The following is a 13,965-nucleotide window of genomic DNA, read 5'->3' as shown; positions in this document are numbered from 1 at the left end:
GCCCAAACAAGCCACCTGAAAGGAAGCAAACAAATCACAAGACCCTCTTGTTTAATGGTGATTATTGCAGATTTTAGAAAGCAGCTGGAGGTTTGATTTCTCAGACTAAGGTACCTTACGTGAAGTGGCTGGGAGTGATGCAGGGGGCTCTACACCAGCAAGGCTCTCATCCAGCACTACACGCTCTCGGGATGGGGTCTCTGGTACTATCTGGGCAGAGAAGGGGACAGTGCTTCCCTCAGAGGTGTATGTGTTTTCAGGGATAGGTTTTGGACTCATTTCACTGATGGTATTTTCCAGCTGCTTTATAGTCTGCTCAAGGCTGTCTAGAGTTCTGTATGTACTCTGCCGAATTTCGTCAGTCCTAGACAGGGACACTGCAGCTCCGGAGGGCCCCTCTTGCTTCCCAGAAGGAACTTTATCACTCTCCTCAGACTGAGGCCTAGAGATTTCAAATCTCTTTGCTTCCTTGTGCTGCTTCAAGGTCCCATCTTCCTCCTCTTCTTCATAGACCACAACCTGCAAGGTCTTCTTCCCAGTCTTGGTTCCTGTCCGTATTGCCTGCGTCAGAGCGGCCAGCTGCTTTTTAGGGAATTTAAACTTAAATTTTTTCTTAGAATCCTGCCTGCTTCCCAACTGATCAGCAGAGTCTGAGTTTGCTTCTGTGTTTAGCCCATAGATCTGACGGTATTTGTTAAAATTTGTCTTTGTGCTTTCCTCCTCTGCAGGAGGTCTGCTTTCTGCAGAGTCAGACTGAAGGTTACATAGGTACGGCCCGTGGGCACTGTGAGCTGCAGAATGCTCTGTGGTTGCTTTTCCGTCATTAGCTACTGGTGACTCTTCCTTCTGCCTCTCAGAGACGTCATGTGCTTCATTTTCTTCCTCCTCCTCTTCTTCTTCTATCTTTTCATCTGTCATCATTTTTTCCAGTTCCTCGTCACATTCCTCAAAAATTGTAGAAAGCCTTTTGTATGCTGACCTAATATCCATTGGTTCATCAAAAATGATGATGACAGGTTTTTTGTCCAGACACACCACTGGCTCTTCGCTGTCTGTGTTCTCAGGGATGCCCTTCTCTGATGCCACATCCTTCCTGGCGTCGATGTTGACTGTTTGCACATCTCCTCCTTTCCGGCTGACTATGTCGTGAACTTCCCCACTCGAGAGCACCTGGACAGCTGTTTTAGTAATCATGAAGGCAATGTTTTCTGTGGGTGGGTTGTCCTCACTTGGAGAGCTGGCTGGAGAGTCTGTCTCTTCAATGCTGCTCACACTGTTTGCTCTGGACACTCTGGGTCTCAGCACAACCTGACTGTAGTTGCCTGCAGAAACTTCCTGCTCCTGCAAGGAAGGTTGAGGCCCTGCAGCCTCCTGCGTGTGCCTCAGGAGAGGGGGAACGCTGCTGATGGGGATGTGCTTGCCTGTGCTCTGCAAGGCTTCACCCTGCAGCATATCCTGGTGAGCATCTCTTGACAGTCTGTAGTTTGGCTTTTGTTTTCCAGTCTCAACGGCTGGAAAATGTGATCCTAAGATATCTTGAGCCCCTCTTCGTTTGTCCTCCTCTGGCAAACTGACACCAGACAGGTTTGTGCTCATATTCTGAAGGTTTTTGTTAGAATAGTCTGTACTGTCTACAAACAAACCCTTGCTAAATGTAGGACTGTCATTCATTGAAAAGCCAATTTTACTGTCAGCTGTACTGGATGAATCAGAACCCAATTCTTCTTCAGTTCTCCCTTCCCTCTTCTCTTTAAGATGGTCACTATCTGTGGGAGATCCTGTTGTAGCCCCATACACCTAAGGGGGAAAGTTGGATTACTTAGTTATTCAGGGCTTTTATCTTTACAGGACTTTTTTTTTTTTCCCCCAAGATTAATCTCAGGGGAAGCGCAGACCTCATGAACTCACCACTCCATTTACTGCTGCAGAGACATGTCTCAAGCTGTCATCTGAATCCTGTCTCTCTTCGGGGCAAAATTCCAAATTCTGGCAGAATAGTGCATGATGTTACTGCTTTGTGCTATGCATCAGGTCAGGATGGGATGTTACCTTGTTTTAACAAGGCCTCCAGAATATGCATAAGCACATTAATTACCTTATTTCCAACACAGTGCTCCATGACCTGGTCACCTTCTTGCTAACCCCCTCCCCCACCCCACCCCCCCCCATGTTTTTGCAAGATTAAGGGTGAAAGTCTCACAGTATCTGGTCACATTCTGCTGGGACACATCAAAGGGAGGCTGATGTGAAAGGGCTGACAGTGAGTCTGGCTTGCCTTGAAAGGAAATTTTATACCAGTAAAAGCTGATTTTCAAGTTACATTTTGGTCTTTCTAATGTTGGTCACACCTGAGCAGTGCTGCTCCATCACAGTATCATTACAGTCTGAGCACTTCTAAATCCTTGCTGCAGCTTAGAAGTATTTCATCAGAATTACCAGTGGCACCCTGTGGTGCCTGTGGAAGTGTAGAATGAAACACTGAGCTACATCCACTTACAGCAGAAATGCCAAACACTAAACAGAGAAGTCATCCACAGGCTCAAAAGAAGGATGTTTATTCCTAGAAATGAAACTTCAGGGGGACTTTTTTCTTTATTTGCAAGTGAGGACCCCTGGAAATGCTGTTTCATACCACCAGGCTTTTCTCTGGGGTTTGGTTTAAGTGCTCGTGACAACTTAGGAGAAACACCAATCATCAGGGTGAAGGACTGACCTGAGGAGACACCAGGACTGTGAGTGAGAGAGAAATCTACAGTCAAAAGACAGCTCACCAAGAATGAAAAGTAATTTGGCCTTGAGTGCCTGAAGGCAGTGAACCAAAAGCAATTGTGCTGACATTGCTTGCTTGAGACTAGAAGCTGATTCCTAACACACCAGAAGGACAGATTATCCTTATGTGAGCATCAAGATGTGCAGAACAGTCAGGAGCATTGCTCTCCCAGCTGAGATGGATGAGTGATGCTGCAGAGATCCCCAGGTTGGCTGTGCATGCACACCCCAGGCATATGGACATTCACAAGATAGAGTTTCTCCACCTTATGTGATGTTTTCTTAAGTACTATAGGAGGATTTTACACAGACAAACTTTACTCACAATCCAAACAGAAGCAAGAAAGTCACTCATACACCAGAGTCACAGTTCACCTCCACAAAGGCTTGTTCAGCAGTAACAAGGTGCGAACAGCTGCTCCTTGGATACCCTGACATCCCCCATATTTCTAAATGAGGAGGAGCTCTCATACAAACCAGCACAGCAGCAGGGCCTCAGTGGGCAGGCTGACACTGTCTGCATGTCATGCTGAGAGGCACTTTGGGAACCAAACACCAGGGCTTGTGATTCCCTCAGGCCCTGACTTGCTCAGTGCTCAGCACCTCCCAGTCCCACGACAGGTCAGACCCCCCCAAAATTAGGCTAAGTCACTTAATGGCACTTGTTGCCTCCAGATCTGACTGTATGTCTTTTTTTGGCAAGTTCCACTTCTAGTTCCATGCACCAGTGAAACACCTCATGGTGTCCTCGTACAATATATCTCATTTTAGGAACTTCCACTTTTCTACTAAAAAAATAAAACCACAACAAAACTCATTTCCTCAATGATTTTATCGTGACCATAATGTTCCATATTTAATGCCAATAAACACTCTGTCACGTCAGATTACAAAAACAGATCTCATTAAGCTTAATTTCCTGGACTCTGTGTTTTTCAAATAAGTATCAGTTTATGGCAATTACTTGGCAGCACTTTTCAAAGAAATGTTTGTGCTACAGGATGTGCAGTGTTCTGAGTGATGACCCAGGATTTCATGTAACAATATCATCTTCTGACAACAGCAGTAACAAGGATGAATTCACACTTTTTTTTTTTTTTTCGCTGTAACACTGTCATGCACACAGAACAGTTTGTCCTTTTTCCCTCATGCCCATGGACCTGTACCCTCACCCAGCCAGCTGTTTGCAGCTTTAGACCAGAACTGCTGTCTGGGCAGCTCCAACACAAGTCCTTAAGTGCAATGCCCTGACCTGGCAGCATTTGCATACACACACAAAATGCACGAGAAGGTTGAAATGCTGAGCTGAAGAGCTGTGTTTCCTTTCCTGTCATACCCACCTTCATTGCAAACTGGCATTTGGCATTTGACAAGTTGTCATGCCTGCACAACCCCCTAACCTCAGCAGTGATGCAACTCATTATTCTTAAACGTAAAAAAGATCTTCAAGGGCAGAAATACTTGTCCTTTTCTTGTCCTGCACATTGGCTGCCTGCTAAGTCAAATCAACTCAATTGGCAACTCCAGTCCATGCACAGCTGTGAAATTTAACCTTGACCTGCATACAGCCCCAGACACATGGCACCTCTTCTCAGTCCCATGACTGAATTTTGGGCATTAACTTTCAGCATAAGTGTAAATTCCTCCCATCCACTTTGACTCTGTCATCCATTAAACTGAATGGGATTTCTGAGTATCTGACAACTATTTCTGGAACCAACAAATGAAACAAAACAACGCACAAATTCTCAAATTGGCTAAGAGACTGAGAGGAACCATTAAGTCCCACCAAGTTTAGGAGAGATGCTTCACCATCCATTACCAGAACAGTAGGGGAAGGATGTTCTAAGTAATATGAGCATCTCTGACAGAAGCTGAGGGATCCTGTTTTGATTTCACAGAATCATAAAACTTCATGCAGGCATTGTACAACTGCTAATGAGACACAAAGTTTAATGTAGAGTTCCATATGAGCGTTTCTGAGCCACAGGGAGATAGAAGGAAGGAAACCACTGGGCAGTTGTGGGTGGGGGTTAAAGAGAACAGGACACAGGATATAAGATTAGTTTTGAAGGAAAGAAGGTTATGCCAAGACCGGGTGGCATGTCTACAATTGCCACTTGTTACCTTCTTTTCCTTGTGGTGCATTAAAGTCCCAGGCCTTATGTCTTTAACATGTGTATAATTTCTGGATTGTTCAGCATGACTGTTTGAGTTTACATCCATAAAAGAGCACTTCTGGAAAGCCTAGGAAATAAATACTGCAGGTTATCAGGAGACCAAGAACTTTAACACAGAAATATCTGGAGATGACCAGCTACAAAGAGAGCACCTGTTATTAACAGTCACAGCTCAACAATGTGTCCTACAAGCTCATGAGATAATAACAGAGATTTCAGACTATCAGATTAAGAGAACCAGGCCATCCCTTCCAGCCTCTCAAGACTCTAACACAATGCTGACCTCAGTGCTCCCTGTAAGGAGGACTAGTTTGATTTCTGAATTTGCAGACAATGGAGACCCACAGAGGTGCTACATACTATCCAAACTCAATTAGGAAGCCCATGACAAACTTGGGGCTTGTGACAGCACCTATTTCCTTGTGGCTGATAATCATGCAAGAGTTACATACCTCCACTTCTCCCACACAAACTATTATTAAAACTTTAAACATGGAGATGTGCCTTTGTAACAGTCTTTGATAATGAGCCATTAAGTGACTGTCCAAACCTATGGGTTTGTAGACACTGGCTTCCCACCACGCATCCCCCAAGGCACAGCCCAGACTTTTCAGCCATTTATTTTGCTATTCTTTCATTTCCTTTGAGTTTCTCTATCCAGTTGGTTCCCAGATCTGGAGGAGCAAAACCATCACTGTCACTATCACTGTGCAGTGCAGGCAGCAAACGTGCCTCGTCAGAATTTCTGCAGGTCTCTGCTGGCACATGGCCTGACTTCAGTGAGATGTGCAGGGAGGACACAGCAAAGAGGGGCAAGTGCTCACAGGAGTCAGACACACTGTGACATGCAGTAAGGTTATATTTTTATACCATATATTAGGGAAATTATTTGATTCCTGGCAACTCATGAAGCTAACAGCCCTGATTACAAATTAGAATCAGGCCTGCTCTTTAAATGCTGCATCGTTCATATGTATTGCATGTTTATGCAAAATCAGAGAAGCAAGGATAACAAAAAAAAAATCCAATGCAAAAATCAGGATGTAGACTTTCTTCTGGTTTTCCATTACATCCTATTTGTATGTGTTAATAGACTAGAGTACCAAAGATGACATGAAACTAATAGAAAAAATAGTCTTGCTCCTCATAACAGAGGATATGGACTTTTCCCCAACTTACCCATTTGTGAGACCAGTGATGCGGGTTAGAGTTAAGTATCCTCAAAGCCCTTCAGGCTTTAAGTGTCAAAAATGCTATTTCCCTTTGGTATTTTTTATCACCCTTACTCTGAAAAATCTATAACAGTCTCCAAATAGTTTGTGGTAAGGCCACTGATTATTACGATGCCTTTTCCTGCCACATTAAAAATCTTCACATTGCACTCAAGTTTCTTCTGAACCTTCATATTCTTATCAGGCTTTTCAAATGGGAGACACGTGGATACTTAGTCACGGATGCAGCAGCACAGTGTGGATCTCACTGATCCTGTACACAGACAAAAACCACCCCATTTTCACATCTGCACCCAAAGCAGACACAATTTTGTGGCAAGAGCACTGACCTGCGAGCTCCTGTCAACTTGTTACTGAAACTCCTTTTTCTTTCTAAGACGTGCAGTTGTGGCCTGACCTATATGTTGTTGTTTTTCATGTGGACTTTTTAGTTCAGCAAAGCATTATGACCATTAAGTGACTGCTATCATATCTCTGCTCTCATACTTCACTGATCTGAATTAAGATGATTTACACAGTAAGGATTTTAAATGTATTTCCAGGTTTTGATGAAAACAGAAGGACACACTGGGCCTGTTGCTGCTCCCTATGAGACCTGTCTGTGAACACCTGCAACAAAGTCAGTGATTTCAAAACCAGACAGGTCTCAATTATGCTGCAAGAGAGGTTTTTTGTTTTTTTTTTTTATATACTATGAGGTGCCAGATTTTTATGAGAATGTTGTGTGATGTTTGGTCAAATGCCTTGATAAAATGTTTATATGTATACAATTCAGTTTAGGCAGTCAAACCTGTTACTTGATCAAAGAATGTTGTTTCATTTGACAGCTCTCTGTTCCATTACATTGTGCTCACTGGCATAACTGTTTATGTCTGTCCTTTAGTTCTTCAATGACTGAATTCCATATCTCACTTTCCATCTTTCTGTCTATGACTGACATCAAACTGATGTGCCTGTAGCTCTTACACCAGGCAATCTGCCCCTTCTCCAACATGGTATTCTGTTATGCTTCTAAAATATACCTGGTATTTGGTATTGGTTTAAAATGAGTATTGCTAGCCCCCACAGTCAGCATTTAAACACCCATTCCCTGTTGCGTAACCATGCTTACTTCTCCTCCTCAGCTTCCCTCAGCCCCCCTTTCCATACCTTAACCTCCATTTCACTGTCCCCAGCTGCAAGGCAGAGGTTGCTTTCCTAGAGACAGAGATGCTGTGACAGCTTCTGTGTGCCCAGCTCTCCTGTCTCACTGGTCATCAGCACACGGAGGGAGGATAAGGGTAAAGTGGTGCTGCTCTCACTCCTGCAAACCAGCACTGCTGGGTGAGAGCTGAGGAATGGAGCAGGGTGCTCCCATCAGACCTAACAGTTACAGCTCAGTGCCCGTGTCCTGTGTCCTGAATGCTCCCTGGGCAGCACCAAGCCCACCTGTTGGCAGGTGGACAGCAGGGATCATCTCAAGTTGTCACAGTGCTCTGAAATACCGTAAGTTACAGCCTGTTAAGTTGATCCACATCTCCTTTCCTCATGTGGGCATGGAAGAGGACAGAGGGTGTCCCTTGGAATCTGGAGCTCACTGATGGTACCTGGAATTGCTGGCATTTACTGCAGCATTTTCATCATTAAAGTGAACTCTCTTATGTGATGTCAAGTGAATGACCAGCAAGAGAGCACTCCTCTATGCCACTGGCGGAGTTATGTACCATCTACACCACAGGGAATGGGCAATGTCTCAGTGTTCAAACATTCTGGGAAACTTTGGACCATAGCACAGCCCACCAGGAGCAGACCCAGTTATTCTCTGCTCCCACCGAAGTTAGCACAGATGACAGAGGCTCTCAGCACCTTGCCAGTCTGGTACTAGGTGAGCAACACTAGGCCAGGGACAGCCACACCGAATGCACACCAATGTTATACTTGTCCCATTGGCATGTGCAGGCTTCTCCAGTGGCAGCTACTGCATTCTTGAGCTCTCTCTCAGCTCCAGACCTCTTGAACAATATTTGGCAGTACTTGAAACTCAGTGTAACAAAGTGGTACCGGGTGAGAGCCACTTTCCTTCATGTTCTGAGCTGGAAATTGCACTGAGGCCCTAGAAGTGATATTGGGCACAAGAGCCCCCATGTGCAACCCAAGAGGCATACCTGTAATTCTGCCATTATTTTATCTCCTTCCTCTTCCTCTTCATCTTTTGCAGCTGGTGCTACAGCATGCCCTGTGCTTCGAGACGATGCCTGGTCCTCTTTAGGGGCTTTGGATTGTGCTATTTGTCCAGCATCTTCACTGCACTCCTACAAGGGGATGAGAAAGCACAGGCAGATAACACAGCTGAACTCTCCTGATGCAAAGTAAACACCAAAAATTCAACACCACTCCTCTCTTGCAAGGCCCCACTTCCTCCTACTTCATCAGTTCAAAAGCAACCAATATTGCTGATGTGATTATATGTTCACAGATTAAAAAGCTTCCTAAATTGGACTTCCCACCACTTCCTTTCCCAGAACAGATGGGGAGAACAAGCCCAAAGAAACTAATTTGCAACATTTCTGCAAAAACACTCTCAAATCTGACCTGATCTTCCCCATCTGTTTAAGGCACGCTTCTTTTTTTTTTTTTTGAGTTTTAATCTTCTTACCACTCTAAATGAAAGCAGCCTGTGACTCGCCTGCTGCATTGCTAGGAGATAAGAGCAGCAAGACTCCTGTAAACAGAACTGATCAAATCTTACTTGTTCATTTGGCCTAACAGAAGTGCACCCTGGTGAGCAGTTTCAGTAGCTCTCCAGGACATAGCTCTGCCTCAACTTTTGTGGATTATAGGCCCAGGCCTGTGTCTTGTCTCTTTGCCAACATCTCATCAGGAAGGAGTCTGACTGCCTAGAGTATGAATCACTGAACCTTGAGAGCAGCAGCCTCTTTTCTGGCTGTATAAATGACATCTCCTGATCTCGTTGTGGTCAGTCCTGACCCTGGCAGGTAACTGCGCCGTGGAGGTGGAGGAGGTGGAGACTTGGTCAGCTTGTCATTATCCTGCTCTCCATCAGGAGCTTCTTCTGCAGGTAAACAGAGCAACACAAGGTAAGCATAGGTGAAGGAGAGGAAAACAGTCTTTGCATGCCTGCCTCAACTGGAAAGGAAAAAAGTCTTAAAAGGCCGTGTTGCAGAATATATGAAGAGAAACACATTTGATATTCAAGTGTAACTGCCATGAATGAGAGTAAACAGTGCTGTACTTGCACAGAGAATCTGGGTCACTTCATCCAGAAATTTTCAGCAAAACTCCAGGCCACTGCAGCTGGGTGTCAGCCATCAGTGTACAAGTGGGATGGCAGAGCCCACATGTGAAGAAGCCTGTGAGGCAAGGTTCTGGGTACCCGCTTACAGACAGCGCCCCTGAGCCTCTTTTGAGAGCAAGGCCACTGACAATGGATACAAGCGAGACATCAGCCTGGAGGCTTCTCATTTTTCTCAGCACTTCTGAAGCAACCAACACACGTTTCTGCTCTGCTTAGGAGGTGCTGCTGGCAAGGTGCAAGGAGCGGAAGAGTTCTGTCCATCTCATACTTGGACACAACTAGCTAAATTCACACATGGGCTGAGTGAAAACGTAAGCAGTACCGTAGAGATGCCACCTTTGCATTTCAGTGAGTCCTCCCATCTCTGAGCAGGGCAGGGGATCACCAGAGGCAACTGCATTTGCTCCTCTTCTTAGGGAACACTTTCTTTACTTCACTTGCTATAATTCCAGGAATGTTCAGTTTTGCCTTTGAATTATCATATAGGAGCCCTATACCTATTTTTCTAAGCCAAATACCAAATACCAAGGCCAAGCAGAGTCAGCCCTTGCTTTCTGAGAAGAGTTCCTACAGAAGACCAGTTTCAAACTGGCACTACCCCTGAGGATGCTTCCCCACCAGCCGCCCCTCCCTCCTCCCCACTATCCCTGGACAGCAGTATTCCCAGCAGCAGCATTACCCAGCTCATGACCTGTCCCTGTGTGTTTCTGGTTACAGGCTAAGCATCATGAATATGGCAACAGCCACTATTTTCACACTGCTGTTTACAGTGTTTGTTTCCAAGAGCAAAGGAACGACCTTTCTGCAGCTACTCAGTGTTATATAAACAGCTGGAATAAATATAATCCAGAAAGATAAAACATCCTGCTTTTGGGATTACCCAGCTGTTTAGGGCTAAGTGTTCCCTCTGGGCAAATTATTGCATAACTGCCCACTCCTGGGGCTCCATCAGGCTCCTCCAACACTCCAGCTGGCCCTGGGGACTGGATGGAGCCCTTTTCTGACCCAGTCTCATCTTTGTTTCCTTCTCAGGTCAAATGTTCTTTGAAGCTGCTTAAGCTTAAAGAAATGTTCAGCTGTATTATCTCCCTGCCTGGTTATCTGGCACTCCCTTGTCGGATTGCAAGAAGAGTGAATTTCCAGATGCACTTTATATTAGACCATTTCTCTGGTCAATACACACCACTCAGTTTTTAATTACATCAGATGTACTTCTGCTGTAAAATCAGAGTAATGCTCTAAGATGGTGTTTAGCAGACTATGACGTAGGGCCTTTGCAAATCCCTACTCCATTTAATGGGCACAACGCATTACCCTCAAACTGGTAGTGACTCTGATTGCAAGAATCCCAAGCCTTTCTCCCACTTAATGAGAGCAAGGCTGAATGAGAGACACGGAAGCACAAAGAAAACATGATTCCTACCATGTCATTCACATCTCTGAGATACTTATCCATCTCCATCTTCAAAATGAGAGATAAAACACAGGCAAGAAATATTGTCACTGAGTGTGGCAGGTGCACTGGTTATCAAAGACTACTCCCTCTCACATCCCTTAGCTGGAGTCATTAAGGACAGGTTGTGAAGGGGTTTGCTCATAGTCAGTGCAGTGACCCTAGCCTGCTCATGAAACTTCAAAGATGGATTTCTATTTCATTTACTAAACAATTATATTTCCCCAATATAAATGGGAAGGAAAAAAATAAACTTCAGAGGAAAAAAATTGCAGGGAAGAGCTTATTCTGTTAATTTCTTTTTCCTCTGGCATATTTAAAGAGGGAGGAGTAAATGAACAAATTTAACTCACTAAGCCTGAGACTGCCCATGAACTAAACTTACACATCATGGAACTTCCTTTGGTGCCAAAGGGCTTAGCACTTCTGTGAACAAAATGGGAGTTGTTTGTTGCCAGCTGTTTCACTAAACTGCAGCATTTTTTAACAGATAGACAGGAATTAATTTTCACAGATAGATGGGAATTAATTGCTCCCACCATACAGACTTCTACTTGTACCAAAAGAAATCCAAAAGGTTTCAAAATAATAATGCCTGCATTGAGGCAGTCTCTGCAGTCAGATAAACTCTCTTTAATGGAAGTTACTGATCACTCCGCACTTTCAAAAATCAGGGCATTCTCACATAATGAAGGCACAAAGAGAGATGAAGAAGACCGATTTCTAATGTACACGCTAGAAAAAAATCACTTTTTTCACTGAAAAATCTTGATACAAAGATAAGTTAGAGTCAAGACATTAAAGAAATCTTTACAGAGTCATGTGAAAACCTGTGTAAAGTGCGTAATTTTATTTTGCTCTGTGCTTTGCAAAGAAAAAAAAAAAGAGTTTCTTCACTGGGAGAAGTTCTGTATGGAGAACGGATGAGACAACACAGTCTGGCAGCATGATCTATCTGGGTTCTGCAGCTGACCCAACAGAGGGCTCTGCTTAGTTACGGCCAAAATTTTTAATGTATTGTATTGGTAGATAGGTGGTCTATCTTCTCTTATGCTGCTCAGTCTACAGGAGGCTGGTACTGAACTTTTCATCCTCAGTAATGGAAGAGCTGAGCGATATGTGAGATATTTAATCAGATATTAAGGGAAAGTTTTGCTGTTCCTGTATTTATGTTACTATTGCAGGATTCATTATGCACAACAGAAGGCAAATGTCTCAATCTCATCAAGCTTGTTCTTAAATCTGCTGGCTGCACACTGTGCAAAGTTGTATTCTAGAAGTGGATTAGTTAACTATGCGACTTACAAAACTTCTCAGTTACTGTGCTCTGCATTTTTTAAGATGTCACAGCTCACTGCACCCATATGGTACTTATTTTCACTGACTTCTTCTATTTATGCCACACATTATACAAGCTAATTGTGTTGATAGCCAGTAATCTCACTGAAGGGTGCCAGAATTCTAAAATTATTTTATGAGGTTCAACAGAATTTATTTTAAACATGTATGTTACAAAACATCCAAGAAGTCAAAACTTGGCAGTATCAAAGGTACACCCTGAACAAAATGCTGCATCTGAAAACACTTTTCCCAAATTCTATATGTTGTTTGTCTACACAAACCCTAGGGCATTGCTCTTCAGCTTTTTACTACATTGGCGTGCCAACACCTTGAGTTGCAGCATGCAGCTCTGACCTCCACAGCTCCACAAGGACAAACTGGGGTTAAACAAGGGTAATCTAGCCTGGGGAGGGAGCAGCTGGCCTGGATGGAGGGACCAGAAAGGCTGGAAGTTCACAGTTTGAAGTCTCTGGGGCAGACTCCAGGGGAGCTCCAGGACATGATAAAGGTTTATCCACTGCCTTCCTAATTTTACAAAGGAACTGAAGAGCTGTTGTTTGCCAAATTGGAGAATATTAGAACTATGGGGAACTCAGTGAAGCTGGTATGATACCAGTTTAAAAGAGATGAAGGAAAGCTCATTCACAAGATGGGAGCTTGCTGCCACAGCAAGAGGATGCAAATTGTATAAGCAAGTATAGAGGAATTACTGGATAAAGTTCCATAATGGATATGAAAAGGAGACTTGGATATTCTCTTTAAAATGATGTGGGGGTGCTGGAAGACTACCAGCAGACTGCAGAAGGCAGCCAGGTTCTGTGCTCCCCACACACAATGTCTCCAATTGCCTGTCAGAGACTGAGCTGGATGGACTTGCACATGTAGCTGGGTAAGAATTTTACAGCTGATGCATGTTTGGCTAATGGGATAAATCCACGGTTTGCCTGAGGCATCTTTTTTTGCTCCTTGGATTTTGAATAAATTCATACATGGATTTGTATGTTAAACTGTGAAAGAAATAGGACTGGAAGGACATCTCACCATCTTGCTACCACAAAGTAGCTCTACCTGTATAATTCTAGTCCAGTGCTAGCCTAAACCATTCTGTCCAGTAATGGGGACCTCGCATCCTCCTCATTGCCTCATGTAGCTTTAGTGCTTCACTTTCCTTATCTTTATGAGGTTTTTTCCTAATGCCTAACTTGGATCTTCCTGCTTGCAATTGCCAGCTTTTACCACTGTTCTATCCACACACCCCCAAGTGATTCTTGCTTTTTAAAGCATACTTTTCTGTATTCAGAATTCGTTTTGTCCTTCCTCAAGATCACAGCAATCTGTAAACTGAAAACATTCTAGGAAGTTTGAAAGATAACCTCTTTTTTCCAGATATGCAATTCTTTAGCCCCACTTACTCTAGCAAACCTTACCTGAGACTTCCAGCTTTTCTGCTGCATCCCCTTTAGGCAGAGCTGCTGGCTGAGGAGGCATCTCCAGGTTAGGAATGGACTTCATTATATTGGCCTGGGCCTCTTCCAAGAGCTTTTCAAACTCCTTTCCATTATAGTGATCAAGGTTTTGTCTCTTCTCTTCCCATTTCTTTTCAGCTTTCTAGACAAAACCAGTAAAGCATCTATTTATTTTTCTGATTCCCATTGTGATCACTTACTTAAAAATAAATTCCATGTGTAAACATTA

The 13,965-nt window shown here is 43.8% G+C and overlaps 1 protein-coding gene across 13 annotated transcripts in view; it reads right to left on the bottom strand.

Annotated features, from left to right (window-relative positions):
- Positions 1-13,965, bottom strand: part of KIAA1217 (KIAA1217 ortholog) — a 345,995-nt gene that overhangs the window by 2,800 nt on the left and 329,230 nt on the right. For 9 of the 13 annotated variants that reach the window (XM_066199028.1, XM_066199083.1, XM_066199052.1 and 6 more), the window contains 6 exons: positions 13,698-13,878; positions 9,079-9,233; positions 8,326-8,472; positions 4,897-5,016; positions 1,909-1,986; positions 115-1,797 (listed from right to left, as the gene is read on the bottom strand). In XM_066199028.1, coding sequence (XP_066055125.1) covers positions 115-1,797; positions 1,909-1,986; positions 4,897-5,016; positions 8,326-8,472; positions 9,079-9,233; positions 13,698-13,878 — 2,364 coding nt within the window. The remainder of the gene's footprint in view (positions 1-114; positions 1,798-1,908; positions 1,987-4,896; positions 5,017-8,325; positions 8,473-9,078; positions 9,234-13,697; positions 13,879-13,965) is intronic. The other 4 variants (XR_010723303.1, XM_066199075.1, XM_066199109.1 and 1 more) reach the window with 2 other exon arrangements.

Source organism: Chamaea fasciata, unplaced genomic scaffold, assembly GCF_029207755.1.
Source record: "Chamaea fasciata isolate MVZ Bird 193981 ecotype frontalis unplaced genomic scaffold, bChaFas1.0.hap1 SCAF_1, whole genome shotgun sequence".
NCBI classification, from domain to species: domain Eukaryota; kingdom Metazoa; phylum Chordata; class Aves; order Passeriformes; family Sylviidae; genus Chamaea; species Chamaea fasciata.
The sequence above is the reverse complement of the archived record's forward strand: the minus strand, read 5'-3'. Positions and strand labels throughout refer to the sequence as shown.